Below are 25046 nucleotides of genomic sequence, written 5' to 3' on the forward strand. Positions count from 1 at the left end.
AAAGTAATTGTGTAACTGTCGCTCTGAATTTGCAATATGTTTTCTTGTTCTGCACAACATTTGGGGAAATGGGGAATTGGGGCCCTTTTTGTCAGACCTCTGTTGTTGCTGTGGACTTCATTTTCCAATTCAGCAGAAGATGCCTTGATCTTGAGAAGGGGATGGTCTGAATTGCCTTGTTGTTACATTGTTTCTGATTAAAAGAGTTTATAGCTGAAATGGTATTTTCCTTTTTTTTTTTAAAGAGCTCTTCTAGATTATAATTTACTGTATCAGTGCTTTCATAGCCATATGGTTGCATATTGCGTCTGAGCATTTTTATCTTCTTGAATTTTTGTGTGTTAAAAGGCTTAGTAGGGAAAAGAAATAGCAGTGAGAATAATAGTCCAGACTGCAGGGTACCGGGTTACACATTTTACCCTATTTGTTAGACTTCTCGAAGGCGAGCCGGTGTGCTGTGCTTGAGACCTTGTGCGCAAGTGAGCAGGCAGAGAGAGGCAGGAGTATTACTGATTTACAGAGGCGGGGTGACTTGGGATGTTCAGCAGGAAAAGGAACAGGAGTGGTAACAAGCAGCAGTAGTGGTAGTAAAGGCAGGAGCAGGTTCCACAGCAGATTTCCCAGTATGAGTCAGTGAATGCACAGCTTCCCAGCTAGCTGTCAGGAGGAGCCCAAAAACTGAGTCTTGCAAAAGAGATTCAGGGTTCATGTTTATCATGCGAGGTCATGTGATCTTACTATATCTTAACTTGCCAACTTAGCCTGACTCCGGAGAAGATCCTTTGCTGCAGTGCTTAACAAAAAAAAAAAAAAAGGGGGGGGGGGGAAGAAAAAAAAAAAAAAACAGAAGGACTAATATATTTGTTCAATGATTCTATTTTGGCATGAGCACACTTCATATTTTAGCTGATTGTGATTATTTCTGTACTTGTCTGCCTATAATGGCAGCTTCACCATTGTCTGCTGAAATAATGCAAGAGTGCAAAACCATATCCCAGAGTCAGCTAAAAAAAAAAACCAGAAGGAAAAATAAAGAAAATTGTGCAATGTGTGTTTATGCCTACATGATGCCAAGGAGACACTTAACAGTAAATAATCTGTGTATCCCTGAGGTAAGATACTGTTTCTGCTTTCCCTGCACAGTGCTGCTGCAGCACGGAGCTGATCCAAACATTCGGAACACCGATGGGAAATCTGCGCTGGATCTGGCAGACCCTTCAGCAAAAGCTGTACTCACGGGTAAGATGCATACATCTCTCGGCAGCATTACCGATAGTTCATTTTGTCTCTATAAGTTCAGCATCATAAGAGCCTTCTGCCTTTTTTGAATTTTCTGTTGTGTAAGAGCATTTTTAAAACTGTCTTTTGCCACATTTTATGTTGATGTAACTGTTATTAATCTGCTGCGCTGCTGTAAGTTTGCTTATTCAACTTATGCTAATGCTGTAATTTTCTGTTATAACATCATTTATTATTCCTTGTTTCTATGTTTTTTTTTCTTGGTAATTGCTATCCAATGTACAGATTGAATAGCAGCCCCCAATCCCTGCAAAAAAAATAGAAAAAAAAATCAGGTCAATTGTTTTAAGACCTTCACTGTTGAGCAAGCAAGGACGTTTGTATAACTATAAAAGTACCTGTGATCTGAAAGACAACCTGCTACCAATTGCAGAGATCAATAGTTACGTTATATTTTGCTGCAGATTCACATGCTACCCTTTCCTTCCTCTTCCTCATTACTCATTTTCGGTAGAACTATTACTCACCCACCATTTTTTTTCCTTTTTAGGGGCTATTAGCTGCCAAACAATATGTTTCGTGAAAATATTCTACAGATACAACTTTGTTTTTACACAGCTTTGGGTTTTTTCTAAATTAAGTGTTGTAGCATACCAGTAAGCATAAAAAGTATAATATAGTAGCCTGTCAAATCAGTATCAAGAAATACATGGTCCTCTGTGCTGATTTTGACATCTAGGAAAAAATGTTTAGAACAAAGTAATCTTGGATTTTAAAATATATACAAATAAATTTATAGAAAGGGATTCAGCAGCTGAGCTTCATTTGAAGAAATAGCTATTTTTCTTCTTTCACCTTTATTTCCCCTATTCTCTCTCTCTCTCTTTATTGACAGCTTAATTTATAGGTTATGTGCTATGCAACACCCGTATTATTTTTTCAGATTATGTTCAGAGCACACCAGCTCCCTTCACTTTGTCAGGAACATTTCCTCATCTTCTTTTTCCAGTGCGCTGACTGCTATACATAATTATCTACAGCTCTGCAGTGATTTCAGAGTGCCTTTGGAACAATGCACTTTAAATACATATGATTTAGTTTAATTACTCAGTGTCAAATTTAAACACGTTTCTACAGTGTTAACACTAATGTTAGCTGTGCTAAGCAGGTTAATCTGACTTTTGGCTGTTAATGGGTACAGTTGCTGAGGATGCAAAGAGCACCAGGGAGTCAAGGTATCTCAAAGGTGTTAATGGATATTAGGCATTTGGTTGGAGGGAATTTGGTATACGTACGTGTTGGGGGTTCCAGGCTCTGAGCTGCTCTTCAGGCTATGCTCAAAGATCAATTTCAGAGGATAGTAAAAGACTTAAGAAGGTCTGTGTCGGTGACGTTGCATTTGCTCCGCTGAGTTCTCTGTGCACTAGATCACCACATTGTGCTCTAGGCAATGGAGAGAGCAGTGTGTGATAGCAAACAAGTGGAGGTGGGTTAGAAGCAGCCTCGAGTGTCCTGTCGAGTGTGGCAAGAGCCCTGTGTCCCTGGCCTCACCCCTGATGCTTCGCACACCAGCATCCAGTGATGTTGCGACCCAAGGATGCTACCAGGTTGTGCATATAAACACGCTGCACGGAGCCACTTCTGCTGCTGTTTAGATGTTTTGTTGTTCGTAAAAAGACATGATTTTTCTATGGGTTTATTCTTCCTAGCAAGAAAATCAGCTTTTGGTTTTATCAGCTTTGTCCTCAAGGTGGCTCTTGGCTACGCTGGGCTCTCTGTGCTGTGCACCTGAGCTCCAAGCTGTGTAAACAGGGTTTGATTCAGGCTTTAGCTGCTGCATGAGTCACAATAACTGAAAAAGCCGACACTGAATGCAGTTTAAATGGAAGCTTTCTATTAAGAGCTTAATTTTTCTGGATGCTGCCCTGCTTTCTAGTATCTCTGTTAGGCTGCTACTTTCTCATGCATTTTCCATATGTTGTTACCTTCAGGTCTTGCTTCATCCCTCTGGAAGAAGGGGGCTTAAGGGATTTCTTAGGATCTATCTGGCTTGGGATAATCTTTAGCTACAGCAATGCTTTGCAATTAGGTGCATCAGGACTTAAAGGTATTACTGGATTAAGGTTGAGTAGGATGTATTAACTTAATTTTCAGTATTTAATGTTGAATGCTGGGTTTTAGGTATGTTCATGTTTAGAGCTTTTAAAAGTGGAGTGATTCTGAAAGTACAATTGGTAATTGTTACCGTATTTCCATCTCTAAACAGAATGGTCATCAAGGCTGTTCTCATGATGTTATTTTGGATTCCTCTTTCTATCACTGTCTATGACAATAATAGGCTTTCCCACATTGCTGCTGTATTGATTGTTGGAGAGCAAGGTTCCTCTTGCTACCTTTTTTCACCAAGTATTTGCATAAGTTCATGCACTGATGTTAATCACTTTACAAATAAACTGTGATTATAGTCTCTCTTTGACCTCCAACTTAGCAAAAGTGAAAACTTGTTGGTAATTGATTAAATCTTTTCAATTGGACAAATAATTCTGGATGTGTTTTTTAAAAACCATGTTCCTGCTGTGTAGAAAGCGTTTCTGGTGTTCTGGCAGCAAATGCTGAATCCACAATGATTTGTTCTTTTCTGTCTCCCAGTCTAGAATAAAGTACAGTATCTTTTTCTCCTGAATTACAGTGAGGAAATATAACGCAGTAGCTTCTGGGATGACTTCCAGCCATTTTCTTGCAACGTTCTCCTAAAAAATAAAAAAGTTTTATAAAGGATGCATAATGCAAATGAAAGGCTAATATTTTGATGGAAATGGACTTGGAAAATTCTTTGTAGATGAAGGTGAATTTTATAGACATTAAACACTAAATTCCAGCTTCTTCAAAAAAGAAAAAAAGGAAAAAGGGGAAAAAGAAGTTACAGAATTGGGGAATCTGCTATTTACTACTTAAAAATAAAAAAAATCTTTTTTTTTCCCCTTCTGCAGGATAAGCAGCATTTCTGTGAGCCAAGCACTTAATAATTGAGATTTAGAGGGTGATTTTTTTTTTTTCCTTCCTTAGCATCCCTTAATGTTCCTGAATCAGGTTGTCGGAAGCGGAGTGTAATCCCCTTTTTCTCTAGATTGAAGTGGTAGTGCAGACTCCAAAAACATAGTACATCTAAAAAACAGAGCCATTAGACACATCAGATTAATATCCAAGTTAATTTTATTTTAGCTTAATTGCCTTTGGGGTGTGTAGTTTCTTTGTTGCTGTACACAGTGCTGTGGGACTCCCATCCAGAACAGGGCCTTTGGGAGCTTTTGCACTACAAGTCATATTAGTCTTCATTATTCTCTTGTGCTGCTTATTGCCTCTTTAAACATTAATATACTTTTATATCGTTCCTGTGCAGTATATGAAGAGCCAACAATGTTGTTAATGATTTATGTGAATGATTTATTTTCATTTTTCGTACGGTGATGCTTTTTTGTCACTTCCCCATATTATCTACTATTTAGAATGCTTTCTCTGTGTGAATGGTTGTTCTTTGTACTTGAGCGGTTTCCAAAGCTGTTAGTAGAAGCTGAAGGCACTTTGGTTGTATAATATGTTCTTGACTACTCCATGCCACTGTTTGGTAATGTTGGTTTTGGTTTGTTGCAAGGATTACTCCCTTGAAACAAGTCAAAATGAAAAAAATTTGGAAACTGCTGCTTCTTCAGATTGAAGGAAGATTTCTTGGGTACAAAATAATGTCTTGTGTGTTAATAGAATAAATTTTCAAAGTTAAACAAGACTCTGATCTTCCTACTTACTGTGGAAATAATGTCTTTTACAAAGTGTGTAGGTTGTATTGAGCGTTTCTCACTTCTGCTTGCGGATGTGAAGGACAGCTTGATGAGTGAAAGCACAGCTGGGCTAAGGTTACCAGAAGTGTTAATGAGGATTCATGTTTTCATCTATTTGTCATGCCACCTTTTTAATTTAAGTGGGGAGTGTAGTCCATTTATTGAAATATATTTGCACAATTTTTTTAAAAGTGAACTGTCATCTAGGCATAATTTGCCTGCAAGGAAGGGAAAAATCTGGTATTTCACTACAAAAAGTTTACTGAACTTTAGAGAATGGAAAATGGGTCTTAGGTACAATTCATCCATTTTAAAATTAGCAGGAAGAGAAGAAATAATTTTAATTTGGGTTAGTTTTAGTCTCACTGTGGCATCTTTACAACCTGACCGCCTCAAATCCTTCTGGGTTGGTGGTGATTCCTTTCAGCTACTCTTAGGATTTTGAAGGCATTCTGGATGGACACTAGCACTTCATTTTGGGAGATACCCACCTCTTCCAGCTTTCATTTTATTGATCTAATTCTTACATAGTGTACTCTGAAATCAGATTATTTGCACAAGGTGTAGCTTCTGTCTTTAAGAAATGGTATAATAAGTGTTAATGCAAAAGGAGAAGCACTTTAAGGGTAAGGAGGGCAGGTGCTGCTAGGATGGTTTGGGCTATCCTTTTATCTGGGTCGTTATCCTTTCTGAGGGTGACACCCAGCTCTGCTGCCTTAGAGAAAAGTGGAAGAAACCCAGCAATTAAGGGATATCCTTGCCCTGCAGAAAATTTTCATCTTATTTGTTATGGGCTGTCAGCATACATCTTGAAGCAAGAGGTCTGAAAGGCCTTTTCCGGCACTCACATGTGCTTTGAATGTATGTTTTTGTGGCTGTTGTTTGTTTAGCATTCAGGTAGGAATCTTATAGTTGCTCTTACAATCTTTGGAAAGATGTGGGCAAAATGTACTTGTGGCAGAGACATAATGGAAAGTCTACCATTTAGATGGCTCTCATCTAGAAGGTCTAACTAGATGATTATATAAATCTTGTCTGCTGTTTTCAGAGAACATCATAATTGTGACTACTTCGTTATATTTGTAAATATATAATTCTAAAAAATCTCATCTAGTGTGTGGTCTGGTTCCCACTTTCCTCTTTGAAGGAAGTGCAAAGGTTACTTGGCCGGCCAGGAGTGAAATGCCTTCCCTTCTCAGTTCTGGCACGGTCACATTTCCATTTCATTTCACACTTCCTTGTTTTCACATTGAGAAGAAAGAGGAAGAAACAGTCCTCTCTTTGTTCTAAATGCCATGCCATACCTCATGTGCTCTTCTGTTACGTTTCTTCTTCAAGAAGAGCAGTCTGTGTTCTTTAAACTCTCTACGTACGACGTTTCACTTCAGTAAAAATGAAGTTGCGCTGTGGTGATACTGCCTGGACCACCCATTCTCTTTCCACCCTCCAGCACCGCATTATTATTTCAAGATAGAATATCTTGATTTGAGCACTGTGCTCTAGTAGTGTCCAGTCGACATCTGTAGTGATGATTTAGTAGCTTTCATGACATTTTTTTTATTCCAGGTTTTATTCAGACTAAGCTTGTTTTTTATTATCTCTCTGATTGCAGAAGAGCTAAATGTTTTATGGGAGCCTCTAAAGTAATTCTGAATTCTTAAATTTGTGGCTTTGATTGCAGTAGAATTCCAGATGATTTATATTATGCATGCAGTGTTTGTTGTTTTAATTTGTCAGCACTACTTTAGTCTACCCATTTTATTGCCCATTCCCTCAGTTTGTCTTAGGTCCTTCTAATTTCTTCAGCTTTCTCTGGTAATTGAATAATTAAAATGTTTCCTTCAATGTGCTAGATTATTTAAAACAAGTTCCAGTGTATTTTGTCATAAAGGAAATAAGTTAGTCCTGTTTTTAAGTATCTGATCCTTGGAAGTACTTTGGTTCTGATGCCATGACTACATAACATCTTTAATCTCTTACTGAAAGGACTTGTGCAAGGCTTTATGTGACCTAGTACGTATGTTCTGCTGCCTAAGTTTTCCATTTCCGTGTCTTAATGCTCTGGGTGCTCTTGTTTCAGAGGGCCTAGTTTTAGGATAATGTGAGCTTATCCTCTCTTTCCCACACTCCCTATTTTAGAGATAAGTACTATCATCCTCATCTTTCGTTTAAACTTGGTTGTGTGTCTTGAAGCTTCTTTAGAATGTGGCTTTCTGGCTTGATCAGACAACTTTTTCTTCTTATTCGTATCCTCTATTTAGGCAAGGAGCTAAAAGTCTGTAGTCTGTTGTGTAGGTGGTCAAACCAGAAGGGGCACTGTGCAATTCAGGATTGGTGCTCTTACAAAAAGTGTGGAATGGATATACACCACCCCCTCTGCCAGATTTTTCACTCTTTTGGCTTTCCTTTTTACTGTGATATCCATTTAGGAATATTGAGTAAGAGCTCTTCACGTGGAATCAAACTCTTAACTTGTCAAAGGAACAAATTATTCTTTCAAAGCTTTCACAAAGCACCTAAGTGCAGTCTTTCAGTTCTCCATTTCTCAGCTCTGCTATTGTATAGGGTTTTCAATGCTTTGAAAGCTTTCAGCAACGCAATGTACACAAATTTATTTAGCCTATACTACACACTGACGTTTAACAACACCAAACTCAAAAGATGCTTTTCTTCCTAAGATTTGTTGTTATTCAAATGGACAGAATAACAAATGAGATCTCTAAACCTTGTAAGTAAAGAGCCTAAAATGTGTTTTCCATGCTGCCTGAGGAAAAATAATTGCAGAAACATGTAAGAAGTGTTTATATTTCCATAGTGCATCAGAGCACTCATTATCTTTTTGCCTTTTTGTCTTGAGCACTGACCAATCTTATACTTCATGGAATTTTTTCTTCTTCTGTAAATGTTGATTAGATAATTTTGTTTGTTGTTAAATTTAGGATTTGTTTATTGACTTTTTTTTTTTGCTTAGTCTGTGTTGTACATTTATGGTTATTAATAGCAATTTCTGTCATTCCTGAGACCAAATACTACTTTGACCTCTACTTTATTTTTCCGTTGTTCGTGGATAACTTTTCTGGATTGTTGTATCAAAATGGCCTTTTCATGCTCTATACTGCATGTGATAGTAAGCCAGGGTGAAGTGGTAAGAAATGAATGAAGAATGTTATATGACAGAACTTCTTGTTTGGTTTGTAAGTAGGATATCCATGTTAGATAGACAGTTGTAACTATTTTAATGTCATTTTTGTGTGTTATCTTTGATTCTAATCTATAATCTAGCCTGTAAGCAAGCATGGAACTTTCTTGAAAATAAACTTTAGCTAGCTAGATAATTCCTGAAAAGTTCCCATTGCTTTTATCTCTTGTACTGTAACTTCAAGAGCAGTTTTTCATACTTGGACTGTTTTCTTCTGAAAGTGAAGCAGTGTTTAAATTTTGAAAGCGATGAGCCACTCTTAACTATTAAATCTGTGGATTCTGTGAATGTGTAGACAAAACATTTAAGACTATTTTTGCTGGGCTGAACAGATGAATCTGAAAGAATGTTAATGTTGTGTAAGGAAAATACTGACTAGGAAGTGGGAGAGGCAGACAATCTTAATTTTATCCTTTTATGCACATATTAGGACGCAGACTCTGCTTACAAGGCTGCTTGCTGTACCCCACTGCCTCATTCAGCAGGAGGGATGGCTGTGTGCTGGGGAGGAATCAGGGCTGCACAGTGAAGGACAACGTTGTCCATACGGGTCCTGCTTCATTTGCCTCAAAAGCTGAAAGGAAGAGTCAATGGTGCAAGACAAGAAAAAAGGCTTGCATTTATGGTTAAGGGAGCTAAATACTTCCTTTGGAAAGAGAATTTTCTTCTTGATTTTGACCAGTATTTCCACTTGGTCTTGCAGTGTCATTCTAACATACTGAAGAACAGTGGGTTTTTGCTGTTCTACTTCCTCTCTGGTAGCAATTGAGTGAAGATTCATTGCATCCTGCTATAAAGCATGTAGGTTTGAAGTGCCTCATGTTACTTTACTGCCTCCCAGGCAAAGAAGCACTGCAGAAAAGGTAGTGTGTGGTAGAAGTAACAGACTGTTTTCCTCATTCTTTATATATAAACGTGATGATACCAGCTCATGCAGCTGTTTTGTGCGGTAGTCTTATCTGCTCTGTCTAATGCTATCCAACTTCTGGTCCCAGTTCCAGGACACAGGCTTATCCTTCTTAAGCCTTTTATCTTGGTCCCTGCATCCTGCCAACACATTCACATGGATACACGTGTGCACCCCATATTTGAGATCTCCATCCTTTACTCTGTCTCTGACTAGGCCTGTAGGTTTGGGTTTTATTTTTTTCCTTTGTCTTCTAAATTCTTCATCTGGGATCTGTGATTATGGGTGAAGAATTGAATGGATGGATTATGGATGAAGATAATGGTATCTTCAGCTTCTCTGTCCAGCTAGCTTCCTGAATCTACATCTCATTCTTCTTATCCTCCCTGCACCTACATGTTCTCAGGCAGTTTCTGATATGACTTCCATTCTCATTTTCTTGAGCTAGCAAAAGAACTCCTTTGAGAGTGTTAAATAAATGCCCAGATTTCAAAAGAATTTCAATACCGTGAAGAGATTGTGTTATGTTTCAGGTTGCTAATTGTAGCTTTCTAACCTCCTTCTTTTATGCTAGTCGCTTTTTATTTTTCCTGACTTTATTCCCGCAGGAGCTGCTTTTGAGTCTGAAGGAGAATGCGAACTTTGGAATTATTTTATTTTAAAGAATTTGTTTCTTTTAAAATAACTAACCTAGCCAGGTGCATGTGGCCTGAAAGGTCGCACTGGAATAATCTCAGTAAGAAGCATGGTTCTGATGTCCTGCTTGCAAGCCCTTACTTACTTATTTTTGGAAGGACAAGTAGGTCCTTCCAAAAGCTCTTGGTTTGGTCACATTGCTGCCGAGCGCTGCGGCTGTGTTGGGCACACTTTCTGTACAGAGCTGCTGCACCAGTTCTGCTGTGGTGGGACTGGGCTTGTTCTTGCCAGCTGAGAAGTGCTCCTGCCTTGCTGAGTGCCAGGCATGGGGCACATCCCGAGTTCTCTATGGTGCAAGGCACTTGGCTGGGTCAGAGCCATTTTATTCCCTTTAATTGCACTACACACAGGCTAGATATGATTTAACTTCAAGGATAAGACTTTTAAAAGTAGTTAATACTCAGGGACTTGGGTTCCTGAGTTATATTTTGTTAATTTAAATGATCAAGTGGTTTTTAGGGCAATGTTTAGAAAGGAGAAATAAAATTACTTTTTGCTTCCACTATTTCCTTATGAGGCATTAAATGTCTAAAATAATTTTTGTACAAATGTATTTAGTGCCTTCACCTATTGGTTGCGTAGCTTCTATTTCTTTGAAAACCATTCTGATAGTTCTCAAGTCCCTGTGGCTTCATTAACCTAGGATTTAAGATTGTGATTGCTCTCACTTAGTAGGAAATCCATTTTTAACAGTACGTTTGAAAATTCTTTTTAGATCAGACAATTTATACTTGAAATTGTGACAGTTCTTTGTGGGTTTATTTGCAGCTTTTTTAAACTTCCATGCTTCAGGTTTTGTCTTGGCATTTGCTGGTGGTGCCACTCCTGTAGCGGGGTTTGAAGAGCATCACGTGTGTTTGTCTCAGATATCCCATTTCACCTTGGGAGGCTCATCACAAACTGCACAGGGCTGTGCACTGGACTCTGCTGCTGCTTTTGCTGCTTCCACCAGTTCCTATGTGCTTTCCCATTTATGCAGTAAATAAAACAGGTGTCCTACAGTTATGATTTAGTTTGTTGTGCCATCCTTCCTTGTTTGTATACTGAATATCGGTCAGCATTTTGCAGAGAGTGGATCAGGGATTCTGCAAGGGGGAATGGGTGGTATGATGATAGAAGAATGCACATATATGCAAGTTGCACGGGAAGTCAACGAGATATTGGAGAGGAAAGTGTTTTAATATAGACTGCTGTAGCATCTCCTTTTTCAGTCTTTGCCCAGTATTCTCCTTTACTCCTGTCCCTCATTTGCCTAGGTGTCTTCTCACTTTTCCCTTGTCTAATCCAGGCTGCAGCCTTCAGCAACCTACAGTTTAGACAGATGCGCTTGGAGTTTTCAGATTGGCCATACTAGGTGTTTCTTCTGACTTTGGATGATGTTCTGAAATGTCTAGATGTTAACATTTCTTCTCAGAGAAGTTAGAAGAGGTTCTATATTTTGTTCATATACAAAGTATTATGTATGAGTTCAGTGGACAGCACAAACACTCTTTATCTTTTAGATGTGGTGCAATTATTTTAGTATCATTTTAAAAATTGCACTGAGGTATGCAAGAATTTCAGCCTGAAGGATGGAAACTAGTCTCTAAATCATAATTGTTAAGTAACCTTTAGTTTCCTAGCAGCTATCAGAATAACTACCAGCTCTGTCTGCAATTAGTATATTGAAGAGAGTCATATTTCTTGGATGCAGCTTGTTTTGCTTCCATGTGCTTCTGAGCTTAGACCACCTACCCTGAAGTCTTTCAAAATTAATTTCAGGGCGTTGGGGACTTTTATAATTGTCGAAATATTTAATGGAAATGGAAGTGACTAGACTTGATGAATTGATCTGATTCAGCAGGCTCAGATGCAGTTTATATTTCATGTGGCCATGGGTTAATTCCTTGTGCTGTACAAAACTTGCTAGGGGCGAATGAGGAGATGCAAGAAGCTTATACTTGATATCATGTAACTTCTACCATCACTTCAGCTGGCTCATATTGACAGGCCAAGCACCACAGGTCTGATGGGGCTCGTCTTTGTGGTCCTGACACCAGCCCGGTGTCTAGACCCTGAGACCATCCGTCCCATTTCTTCTGTTGAAGGGGCAGTAAAGTGAGGAGAGAAGGGAACAGGAGGAAGGTAACAGAAAGCAAATACCTGTAACCTTCCTTATTGGACAGGTCGCAAAGAATAGTTTGAGTCTGTAAGAAACTCAGTTTTCTTTCTAGAAATATGCCATGTGTCCTTCTACAGTTGAATATAGCACCACTTGGAGTCTGAATGTGGAAGCTTGGTGCATCTCTACTTAAAGAGTACACTGCACATAAGATTGAAATAGAGCTGCATTGCTTCTGTTGTATTTTACGTATGCTTTTTAATTGTGGAGAAAGTTTGTTTCATACTGGGCATGTAGTGTGCAGGGGGCATTTTAATTTAAATTCTCACTTGTATTATCAACAAAAATGAGGCAATTCTCATGTGTTAGATAACAACAGTATCATACTTAGATAGTTACTTTCAGAAGTGTTGTTTTCCATCGATGCATGAAGAGACTTCTAGAATGGATGCTTCTCACTGAACAGGTATTTTACTGTTAGAAGTTTCTCAATAAACCAGTAAGTTTCTACTAAACTAAGTAGCCGTTTCAGCGGTGACAAATTCATTCAAGGTATCGCAAATCATGTAAGTATTGACTGCTAAGATTCAGGAGTCCCAGGCTTTAGAGTCTTGTGAGCTTCTGTTTCATCTTTCCCTTTTCCAGGGGGGAAAAACCCACCCCAGTCTCAATGCCTTTTTTAAAGAAAGTATAAAATTGTTTATTTAATTCTTAAAATTATTTAATTGTCAAACAAAACCTGTCCTTGAGCTACCTTCACCTAAAACAGCACATAGCTTAGATATTCTAAAACCCAGACAGACCAAACTGCGTTTATATTGTCCCAGGAGGCTGGAGTAATAATGGAGGAAAACTACTTCTATAGTATTTGTCTTATTTCTTAATTTATCACTGGAAGGCAAACGGATCCTGTGGTGAACAGTTCTGATGCATGAACATGAATTTCATAGAATACGATGTATTTTAGATTGTTTAGGTTGCACTAAAAAAATCTTAAAAAATTTATTTAAGTAGCTGGGCATTTCAGTTTTTAAATTTGTGTGGGGCCAGTTTGTGGATCTGTCACCTGGATAACATGGAAAGTCTAGTTTAAGATGGAGAAAACCAGGCTGAACTGTTGTTGAAAACTTTGAGCACTTTTGTTTGCTGAAAATTTCAGGCTCACCAGAAGATTTATTAGCTTCATTTCATGCTTTCTAACTATTCGTTGTGATCATTAAATAACAATCAAGGCTGTTTCTGTGTGAGGAGAGATCACTTGTTACACTTCAATTTTCACTGGGAAGAGTAAGTATTAGCATTTAAATTGAAATTGCTAATTTCTCCTTGCGTATGTCCTTAGGGCTCAATCCTGCCAGATGCTGAGCACTCTGGTTGTAATCCAGGAAAGATCTGGGGTTAAGTTGGGTTTTTTAAACATTATTCGCTGAAGTGGGACCACAGTGTTCACCATCTCTGGAAGGAAGATGAAAGCCTCATGAGTTGAAGGTTGCACTGGGTGGTGTTCTGCTCTGGGGTACTATGGATGACTTGAGGGCAGTGGTTGTAGTCTGCATCTTGTGAGTAGACAAAGCCATCTTCCAGATTTTATAAAATAAAGCAAGTTACTTGTTTAAAGTATTTTTTTTTTTCCTGCAGTTATTTTAGGAAAAGCATAATACGTCGGTACAAAGGAATAATGCAGGTTAAAGCAGTATTTCCCATCAGAGTAATAAGCAGGCAGACCCGTTATTTTGCCTTTTGCTATTTTTATTTTCTTTGTGGAGAAAAGAGCACAGTCGGGTTTTTTCTCTTCAAAAATTTAAATTAAAATTTCCAAGCTGTAGAGAGCATGTCTTTAATGTGATGGTTGAGTTTTCATTACTGTCCTGTTTCATAACAGTTTCATAACACTATCCTTGATGGCTATTCAAGAAGCTGTAGTGCTCAGGTTTGAGAAGGCAGGACTTGTCCTTCAAGTGTCCTGTGTCTGTCTGAGTCAGCCCTTTTTGTCCAACATACTTCCTGGCTACAAGGTGTCTGTCTTGGTGCTCCTCATAGACATGGGGGGTTCACAGTTCAAATGCCTTTAGTTCTGGGGTTAACATGGGATCTCTTTCTTCTTCAGCTTTCTGCCACAGCCTCCTGCAGTCACTGCAGTGCAGTCTTCTGCTTTGGGGGTGTGGTTCTTCAGGGTGGCACTGGCAGGAACCTTCTGATAATTCAAGGGCATACCACAAACCTTGGAAATCTTCCTATGTTGATTTCTCTTTACTGCACAGCACAAGGGAGACATAGAACAATATTGTCTTCTAACTGTCTGCCTTTATCTTTGGTCCCCTTTTGTAGAAATGAACATTGTTGCTTTTTCTTCTTGGAGTTCAACAGCTCTTTTCTTCTGATTTCATGACTAGAGTTGGTTCTTCTAGGTGTGGGGGCTCTTTCTTGTCCCTTCCTGTTCATCCAAAGCCCACCTGATGAGGTTAACTGCTGTTTTTTTGTTTGGGGTGTTTGTTTTGTAGAGTTTGTTTGTTTTCTACTGCTTTTCTGGAGGGTAAAAGGATTTCAGTGTGTGTCAGGGCAATTGTTGGTCTGTTGAGGATGTACTATGTGGAGACTCAGGGCTAAAGGAGTTTTCTCTGAAACTAGGTTGAATCAGACTGTTGTGAAGATTCACAGTTTAGTTTATCATTAGCATTATGGTAAGACTTATGCTAAACCTCTAATAACTTTGGAGGCAATTTTAAAAAGCAGGACCTCATTGGGAGGTAAGAAGTCAACTATGCCTGTGAAAATGCATCAGCTGTGGTCTTTTATTGTATACTTCTTTCATACATGAAAGAGAAGCTCTAGCAACAAAGATTCAGCCTTCCATGTCTCACAAGCCTGTTTGTTTCCAGTATGCTTTAGAGATTTTTCTAAATTACATTTTCCTTTGTGATTTTTACCTAATTTAGTAGCATTTAATCATATGTTTTATAATTTTTCCCTGTAGTGCAATGGGACTGTTCTTATGCTTAACAGAACTATATGATTAAGTGCTCTACTTGGTTGGTGGCATTGAACAGTTTCTAATTTTAACATAATAGCTAATGTATTGTCCATCTTGTACCAAGACATAAAATTTTGAATTGGTTACCACATTGTTAATGGAAAATTTTCATGCATCTGGCAAGCTATAACATAAATTAAGCAGAAGTCTTTTGGTGCTTTGGAAATGCATTGATAAATCATACTTAATTATGTTGTAACACTTAAAGAATTGGAATTAAAAAACACTAGACCATAAAGTATGAATGTATGTGGTCTGTGCTATTGATGATCTTTCATAAATAGTTAGTAAGTATCTGAAACCTCTGTTTTCCATGATGCTTTTTCTATTCCTGTTCCACAAAGGTAACTATGTTTTTTTTCGGAGTAGAATAATAGTTTTCAGTGGTAACTTAGAAGCTGCATAGCTGAGATTTGTTATAGATATGATATATAGACGCTAGTGTCATTTTACTTTTCCTTGGAAATGCTCACAGGCCCAAAAATTGGACAAAAGAGGATTTATCCTCTGTTGTGATTCACATAGTCTAATAATTTCCTTTATTACAAAAGTAGGCTGTGTCCTGATATCTTATTAGTTTGAATTTTTTTTAAGATTAGGCTTGCTTCTTAGTGGATAATAAGCTTATTTCTCTGCTGCTTTGTTCCAGACTCCACAGATCCTGCTGCTTTGGGTGATAAAAGTTATTAGGCCATACGTGACTCATGTATTTTTCATTGTTGTATGTACTAGTCCTTTTAAACAACTTTGGAGATGACATGAGGCAGCAGAAATTCTGTGATTAGATCAGCTAAGCTTGATCTTTAAGGATTGATCACAAGAAGCAAGTTGCAGAATTAGGGCCTAAATTAGCAGGGAGAAGCACAAGCTATCTCAGTGGACAAGAACTGTTCTATAAAATAAAAACAAACAAACCAACCCCCTCACTTATCAGGTAGATAAAGGGAGCACAAAATACTTTTTCTCTCTTCTTAAGGTCCTGGAAGAGAGCCTGTGAGTTAATTCTCTACTCTTCTGATTTCCCTTGCTTCTATGCATGTATAGATGCATTACTGGGTTAAGAGGACTGTGTCAATGACCAAGCTGGTTTTAGCTGTCTCCTTTTAGCACTTCATTGAGAAATTGTTTTCATATCCCCAAGCTTATTCCTTTGGAAGTGCTAATCTATATAGCTGTGGCTGAGAGAGTTAGGACAGCTTGGGTGTGTGGCGGGGATGCCCTAGGCTCCACAGGACATAGGGCAACTATGTTTGTGTTAAGTCTGGACAAAGTCTTTAGAAATAGAAATAAAATGGTATTGGTGTTTAATTGACCCATAGAAGTTATGGTCCACCTCCACAAATCAGCTGAAACTTCCTTTATTAAAACCTCAGGTCAATTATAATTTATACAGTTTCTACAAAGCTCCAGACCTTGGAAGACATGGGTGGTTGGCTCCATGCGAGCAGCAAACTGACAGCAAAGTTCCTGTCACCAGGTCTCTCCCCCTGCACCTTCCTCAGTTTCCTGCAGTGCCTTTGTTGTTTCCACAGTCCTAACTTCGTTAGAAATGGCAGGAGGACCCTGAGGTTATTCCCTTCTATTCTCTTTTCACATTTCTACTTGATGCATCTTGTTTCTGGACAAGGTGCCTCCAAAAATTAGGTGCCTCTCTTGCCTTCTACAGACAATTTTACTTGTTGACACATGGAAAAGGCAGGTAGACCTGACGAGCCAGAAGATAACAATGCAGGGCTTGCCTGAGATTTATGAAGTATCTGTTGCGATGAGCATATTATTTACAGCAAAGCAGCAGTGGGTTTACTTAGAAACACTAGACAGTGCTGTTATCTTGAAATTTCAGAAAAATACTACTTTAGACAAAGCCAGTAACTTTATTCTTTATTTCTGGTAGAGAGAAACATTGTTGTCCATGCTACTGAAAACAGAGAAAGGAGTCATTGAACATAGGAAGCTGATGTTCTTTTGCTCAATTTGAAAGAGTCTGTACTGCCCTGTATAATGATATTAACCAGTAAAGGAGTTCATAGAATCATAGAATGGTTAGAGTTGGAAGGGACCTTAAAGATATTAATATTAAATATATTAATATATTCTGTGTTGTTTGTCAAAATGGTGAACCAAGAGTCTTCCTGGGAATAAACAGATGCGAGTATGTACACCTGAGAAAAACCTACACAGCACTAACAGATGTACAATTTTTTTCTCTTTGTATTGCCAGTTGTTTGAAGAATGAGTCTCACGCTTTATTCATGGAGTTGTAGTAGATAATAAACATCTCAAGAGTTCACTAATCCTAAAGTTAAAAGGAGGCTAAAAGAACTGGGTGTGCTTCTTTTTGAGAGGTATTCTTAGATTGGTCCAGTACACCCATCTTACTTTACATGTAAGCCATGGAATGTGTATCAAGATTCTGTGGACATCTGAAAGATTGACCAAGGCCTATTAGTCATCTCCTTAGTAACTTGTTCACTACTTCAGCGTGAGTACCCTCTCTACAGGTTTCAGTCCTTTATGAACTTCTGCAATGTGGGTTCTTCCCATGGGCTGCAGTTCTTCAAGAACTGCTCCAACATGGGTCCCCCATGGGCCACAGCTGCCAGAAAACCTACTTTTATGGGCTCTCCATGGGCTCCAGTTTCCTTCAGGGCATATCCACACTGCATCAGGTGGATATCTGCTCTGGTGTGGTCCTCTATGGGCTCAAGGGGGAATCTCTGCTCTGGCATCAGGAGCACCTCCTCCCTCTCCTCCTCTGACCTGGGTGTCTGCAGGGCTGTTCCTCTCACATTTTCTCATGCCTCTCTTGGCCCGGTATTTTTTTTTTTTTTATTTTTACCCTTTCTTAAAGATGTTACCACAGAGGCACCAGCAGTGTCACTGATGGGCTCAGCTTTGGCCAGCATTGGGTCTGTTGGAGCCAGTTGTAAGTGGCCAAGTCCAGCACAGGGCAACCCTATGAGGGTCCTCTCTCAGAGAGGCCACCCCAGCAGCACCTCCTGCTACCAAAACCTTGACACCTGCACCCAGTGCATCTTGAAAGCCAGATACATGAAGTCTCCTTTTGGCCATGTTGAGACTCAGATTTGTTAAAAGCATTGTTAACTTCAGCTCAAAAAATGAGCATCTGCTGTAATGATTGATGTCCACTGTGTAACCATCTATTATACATACAGTGCCGTCAGGCTAATTTGAAATACAGCCATCTGGAGTTTAATCTCAGTTATTTAACTTTGCCCATACCAGAAAGCCCTTTGGGTCCATGGTGTGATTAAATCAGTCATTCTGCTTCTATCCAGCATGTATTTGTGTAGTCTTTTGGTTTTCTTTCATGTTTGTGTTGTCTTTTTTTTTATTTTTTTAAATAGAAATCATGTTTATGTGAAGAAAAGTTTAATCTCTTTCTCACTGTAAAACAGCTTAAATTTGCAAATAGCTATCTTCTTATTAATTCTTACCATAACTGGGGGCAGTGTAAAAATGGATGTGCCTCCCCTGGCTCAAAACTGTGCAACTTGCCTCTTCGAATTTTACATGTAGTTTTTTGGGAACATTTTTAAAACAGGGATATTGAATTTTCTGTTTTACATTGTTATCTTTCCTGGAAAATATTTGCCCCTGGAGAAGTTAGATGTGAAAGATTATCTAAATATTTGTGATTTGAACCCTCAAAAGAATTACTCCTGAATGTGAGTAATGATACTATTTTCTCAAGCCATACCTGTTCTTGGAAGAAATATGTACTACTCTAAAAATTTTAAATATCTCACTTTTGCAGTAACTCATAAGATTTTCCTGAGAGTTTTAGCTGTAATTAGAGAACTGTGTTGTTAGAAATAGCATAAACTTTCAGCTCCTCAAAGAAAAACTCTTCTGCAAAAACACAGAATGTAATAATAATTTGTTCACGTGCACTAAAAGCAGCTATCACTTTTGGTATATTTGACTGCTGAGAATTTTAGTAATTTCTATTGCATTTTGCTTTATAGTACCAGCTACAAGTCAGGTAAGCATTTTTAAAATGTACCTACATTTCATTTAGCATTGCAACAGCAATGGTGGTTAATATTTATCTAAACAAAAACCTATGTAATGTTAAAACAAAAGAATTCTGCTAATTAAGATAACACTTTCTACTTTAAAAACGGCATCTACTCCTCCATATAGAGCAGATACAAATAAAACTGAGGATATTAACTATTACATTTAATGGGTAAGGAGATCATCATGCTGTGTATCTACTTGCCAGAAATTTTATTTATTGGCATTCTTCCTGCTCCAGTAAGTCTCTAACATTTTCCAAAGGCTTCAGAGCTAGTACTTTAGCTAATAATTATTTTTATTTTTGGCACCACAGCCGTAGTAATAATTATTTAGAAGTTCACAGATATGCTTCTAACATGTCCCTCTACTCCATCTTTCTGCATAGGAGATCCCTAGGAAGCATGTAGTTTCCTTTCTATTATTGTGACTTTTCTGTGTCCATTCTGGTCTTCAGGATTAGCAGGAGAGGGATCTTGAAATGACTCTATAGAGCCATTCACAATGTGTGTGCTGTGATGCAGAAAGCACAGAGGGAACCACCTGTGGCTTTTTCTGGTGCAAGAAGAGAATCCCAATGCGGGAGATAGACACTGGTGTATTTGCAGTGGACGTCAGACCAGTTAATATATAGTTACCAGTGTGCCAAAACCCAACAAGCAAATTGTCCTCTGAAAGTACCATCTAGACTGCCAAAAGAAAATGCTTTTCCAGGTCCATCTCCTAGGTCTTGGTGGTGCTACAGCTTGTGTTTTCCTTTTGTGCTAGTGTACTTTGCGTCTTTCTGCAGAGTAGCATGCTTTTACCAAGAGGTCACTCCTTTTTTTTTACCCCGTGTCAATAGTATCATATAATGCATCATGTATTCAGTCTGGTAAACTTGCTTTAAAGATGTTCAAAAGTGTTAAGTCTAGGAAGATTTGTACAGGTAGGTTTTCTGCCTCCCTTTGGCATTTTAGCCTTTCTGCAGGCCAGGTGCACAAGCCAGTCAATTTGAATGCTTGCTACAAGACAATTGGAGGCAATTTTTTTCATCAGACTTAAGTGAGCTAACTCTTGCTCAAGGTGGTCCTTCTGAGAACATCATGGGCAGGTAAAAGACACTCTTTGGCATGAGTCTGCTGTATCAGATCCGTGCCAGCATGCTGCATAATCTACAATGATATATTTGTGAAAGGCTTCTGAAAAATGTCTTCTCCTTTTGAGCCTGTCCCTTTTGTTGATGCAATGATCTTACTGTGCTTTCTGATTGCTGACCCGAAAAATGCTTATCCTTCATAGCTAAAGCAAGGAAGTGTCATCAGGCCATGCTGTTTAAATTGGAATTTGCCTTCAGTCTGTTCAGACAAGTTTGCTTAAATAGAAGCCCTGAAATCAACAATTCTGCTTGATCGCATTTCTTCCATCTTAGTTGTCACTTGCTTTTGGGATTAACAGTTAACTTAAACTGCTGGAGAATGAGAGAGGTCTGGGAGTAATTTATTAACGTTTAGTTTAAACCTACCATCAGAGTTAATGGATTTATTTATCTTTTTTGTACTTTACAGTTTGGAGAATTGAAATGTAAAAAGTGGTTCAGTGTCACAGAATCGCAGAAAGTCTGTTTGGAAGCATTACTCTCTTAATTGTTGCTCCAGGAAGCATGCTGAACTGTATCAGAATGGGCAGGGAAAGGCAGCTAAGTACTGTCAGACATCGTTCTGGTGTGCTGAGGGGAGGTATATCATGGAAGAACTTGGGATAAGATTAAGTTTATTAGTGCTAGGAGACAGCTCTGAAACAGTCTCTCGGTGTACTTTGCTGTTGGCCCTCTTGAGCATGTCAGAAGAGCTGGCCTTGAGTAGACAATAACATCCCTCCACTCTATATACTGGTGAAATTTAGTTTGTGCTTCCTCTCCTAATAAAGTGGCTATTTCTGTACTTTCTGTTTCTATTACAGGGTGAGATTATATAAAATACTGAAGAGCTCTTTCTGTCTTTTGTTACTGCTTTGCCTGAAAGTTTCAAAGATTGCTCTTCCTTTGTGCAGAGATGGTCATTTTTCTCATATTAACATGCCTGGAATCTATTTTCTGTACTTCTGCCTTAATTCATTTTCCTTCTCCCTTCATCATCTTTCCATTTCCTCCTCTGTTGTATTTGCCTTTTTCTTTTTCAAGTTAGATTTTTAGTATACTGCATTTGTATATGGTCAAATAGACTTGTCAAGGTCAGGTTCAGTTCTCTGCTTTGGAACTACAAAGCTTTAGAAGCCTTTGCTGACTCTCCTGTCAACAACTCTAAATATTTTTTTTAAGTTGTTTTGGCTTTGTTTGTGTGTTTGTTTTTTTTAATCCAGGATAACTCTAGTGTGGTCCAGTCCTGTGGACTCAGCACTCATTAGCCTAAGTAACAGTCTGCAATGTGTCCTTTTGTGGTTTTTCTGAAAGACATCCATGCGGTGCACTCCAGGACTGCTACAGTACCTGCACAAAACTGTAGTAAGTCAGGATGATGGTTACTTTGAAAGCCCTTTCCAGATCTAGAACAAAACGCTTATGAAAATACACCAGAGTTTGGAAGTATCAGAGGCACCTTTGTCAGTCCCTCTTGTTACAGCCCTCTGGTTAAACTCTTCCAGGTCATTGAGCTAACCCAGACTTTTACAGTAGTTCTATGGATTGGCATTGCCTTTGGCAGAAATAAGGAGAGGTGTTTCTATGTTTAGCCAAAGGTACTTTCTTCTTATAGGATTAGCTTTTTTCAATCACGTTCCTTTTCACTCTGTTAATGCCTGATTTATTGACCCTAATTCTTTTGATGTTGCTATGCTATTTTTAGTGCTATTCTATGTTATTGAAGCAATCAAAGCTGTTTCAATAAACTGAGGAATGGCATCAGTGTGAATTTGCTGACTTTTATGTATTGCATAAACACAGGTGTATGGTGCAGGTTGCAGTACTGCTCTTATTCTTCCACTCTTTGCAGATGTTTGCTAAGTGTGTAGGCAGGTGCTTACTGTTGTTTAGAGGGGTGAAGATTTTGAGGAATGTCACCTGATCCTGAATATGTTCACCTTGTGGTGTTGTCATTGCTAAACAAGTGTATGCTTGCCCATATCATAGTGGTCAGATCAATATGTTTTAAAAGTCCTGCTTCTCAGGTACAGTCTTGTGAAAGGCTGCCGTAAGCACAGTCTTACCATTGGTGAAGGTAGATAGAAGAACGTTACCTGGAACAACACACTTATCAGCGGCCAGTGTTTTGTGAGCACAGTCCAGGATATCTTAAGTGTTTGGAATGGACTTGGATGCAAAGTCATTATTTTTAATATTTTATTTTGTTTGTATATATGCTGATGGTATTCAGTGAGGTTTGCTACATAGCAAAGGTTTGCTACTTGTACATCTTAATTCACCTGGAGGATTCTTAATGTCTCCCTTGATAATAAAATAATTCCTGTCTGTAACCTTTCCTTCTCTTATCCTGGACCAGCTCTGTCACTGTCCTTGTTTTGTTTCTTTTTCCTGCCTGTCATATTCTCTCTAGGATGGCTTCTTTCTATGTTTCTGGGTACCTGTGTACTTTGAGAAAGTTATGTCTGAAACAAGTCCTTTTTTTTTTTTTCCCTCCTTGTTTTCCTCCTCCAGTGGTCTCCAGGGGATTGAAGTGCACTTCTCCCTGCTTGGCAAGCAAGGAGAGGGTAGAGAGGTTTGGAGTGAAACTGCCTGGCAGAATCAAGTCTGCATCACATGGAGGTTGAAAGAAGTGCTGCTCCTAGCTTGTCTGACTTGAAGATTTGGCACTGCGTGCAATGTAGAAAGAGTCCAGATTTTCATAATTCAGTACTCACAGTTAGTTGTTCCTATAGAGTCCTGAGTGCTTTAGGTTGACTGATAACTATTATTATTGTTCTTCTGCCCCGCTATAATGCAATGCATACGTAAACCATTTCAGGAAGGAGGGTTGGCTGTGATAATGGCACCAGGTAGAGCAATCGATTATGTGACTGCAGAGGTGTCTTTTACTTGGGGTTTGTGCTGAAACCTTGCTGACATGACATGAGGTGAACAACAGATAAATGAAGTAGCGTGCAGGCTTGGTTTCTGCATTCTGAAAAAGGTGGCACAGCAATGCAAAAAGAAGTCTAGAGGTATTATAGGTACTGTCTTCCTTGAGAACGATGATCATCTGACATTAATGGAAATAGGTGTGTGTTTGCAGTGGAGGATGGCAGCACAGTGCAGGGCAGCAGGCCACAATTTATACAAGTGCGGGTTTCAACTGAAGAGCAAGGGACTCTTTTTTGCTGGTAAAGAAACACGATAGCCCTTTTTTTTTTTTTTTTGTAGTCGCAGTTCAACCAAAGTACATTAGACATGAGAATATCAAGGTCAGTAAGACTGCTCACATGCATGCTTAAAGTTTAAGCATGCTTCAGTGTGTTCTAACTGTACTATTTTTGGGACTCAGAATAGGCATTTTATAATCTACAGCTGCTCAGTAGTGGGGAAAAAAATAAAATTTGAAAAGTTCAGATGAAAAAGAAAAGAACTGAATTAAGCTTGAAAGACTTAAGGTAGAAGGTGCAAGTGAATACAGAGTGAATTGATTTTTTTCATTTGTTTAAAGTCATCTTATTACATCTTTGGTCACCTAAAGGATCATCAAATTTGCCCTTCAGGATTCTTTTATGCTGCCAGAACAGAGTAAATGAATGAGTCTTTGGATGTTTGAGGATCAGAACTATGAAAACCAGGGAAGCAGAGGACAATTCTTAAAATTGAAGCAGAGGAGGTTGAACCCCATGGAACTTTCTGTATCATCAGGTCTAAGCCTGTACTGTAAAGGTGATAATGACATATAATTTGATTAATAAATTGACTGTCCTCTAGCATACAAGTGTTAAGAGTACTGAGGACAAAACATCTGCTGACAGCCCAGTTCAGAAATCATTTCTCTAGTAGCAATGAACCTAATAATTTCCAGCCTAAAGGTATTCATGGCCATTTTATAGTTATTAGTTATAGTGCCAGCAATGACACTTGGTGTACAGAGATCTTCAGTCCTCTGTCTCTCTCCACCTATTTAGAGGGAGGTTTAAATGCGGCTGTGAAGTAAAGACAGATAAATGGCCTTGAGTCAAAGTAGTGGAGCATACAAAGTGCCTCACCTTGTGATCTAAGCTTGAATTTTCAGCAAAATCTGTAAAAGCATATTATGAATGGTGCTTGTTGTTTTGTTGGTTTTTTTTTTGTTTTTTTTTAAAGTATGTGCAACTAATAGTCACAGAGTTAATGGCATGGTGCTATCTCAGCGAGTTGAGCAGTTAATGATGAAAGGCCAGTAAGGAAAAAGAAGGTGAAAGTGGCTTTTCAGTATAAATATGCAAAAGATGCAGGGACTAATAGAGACTTGTGATATGTGAAATGCTTCCTAGCAGGCTGCATTGTTGGAAGAAAAATGAACGCTATAGTAATGACCCCTAGATCAGAATCCCCATACCTTGTCTGGCCTGGTTTAGTTCCTCCCATGGTGTCCTTTTGTGAGGACAACACGTGGGGACAGACAATGTGGATGTTGATTGTACTGGATTACTTGTTTCTCCTTTGTCCTATCACAGCTTTGTGGAGCTTGGTTTGGCTCACAATGAGGATTCTTTTACTTTGCTGTTGTAATTTAGTCTGTAATTTGGTCTAATGGCAGCCTTGATACTGCTGTGGCTAGCGTAGTGATCAACCCTGCCAGACCACTGCATGAATTGAAGGTATTCCCATGGAATTGAGGGTATTAGGAATAAATAATTCAAGCCACAGAGTAGGCTTCCCACCTACTGTTGAGGTCAAGCATGTGGATCTGAAGTTCCTTTAATCAATCTCTCCTTTAAACGGAGGTGCTGAACTAGGAATGCCACTCATCTTGGTATATTTATGACAATTTCTCACCACGGCTTCAATAAAAATGCTGTGCTGGTTCCTTTGGTGTTCTTGGATGGTGCATAGATAGAAGCACCCT

General features: G+C 38.7%; 1 protein-coding gene across 1 annotated transcript in view; it reads left to right on the top strand.

The window, feature by feature from the left end:
* Positions 1–1046: 1046 nt before the first annotated feature.
* TNKS (tankyrase, TRF1-interacting ankyrin-related ADP-ribose polymerase) overlaps positions 1047–25046 on the top strand; it is a 105964-nt gene continuing 81964 nt past the window's right edge. Inside the window, exon 1 of the mRNA XM_014944177.1 lies at positions 1047–1239. Coding sequence (XP_014799663.1) covers positions 1047–1239 — 193 coding nt within the window. The remainder of the gene's footprint in view (positions 1240–25046) is intronic.

Source organism: Calidris pugnax, unplaced genomic scaffold (assembly GCF_001431845.1).
Source record: "Calidris pugnax isolate Ruff unplaced genomic scaffold, ASM143184v1 scaffold15, whole genome shotgun sequence".
Lineage (NCBI taxonomy): Eukaryota > Metazoa > Chordata > Aves > Charadriiformes > Scolopacidae > Calidris > Calidris pugnax.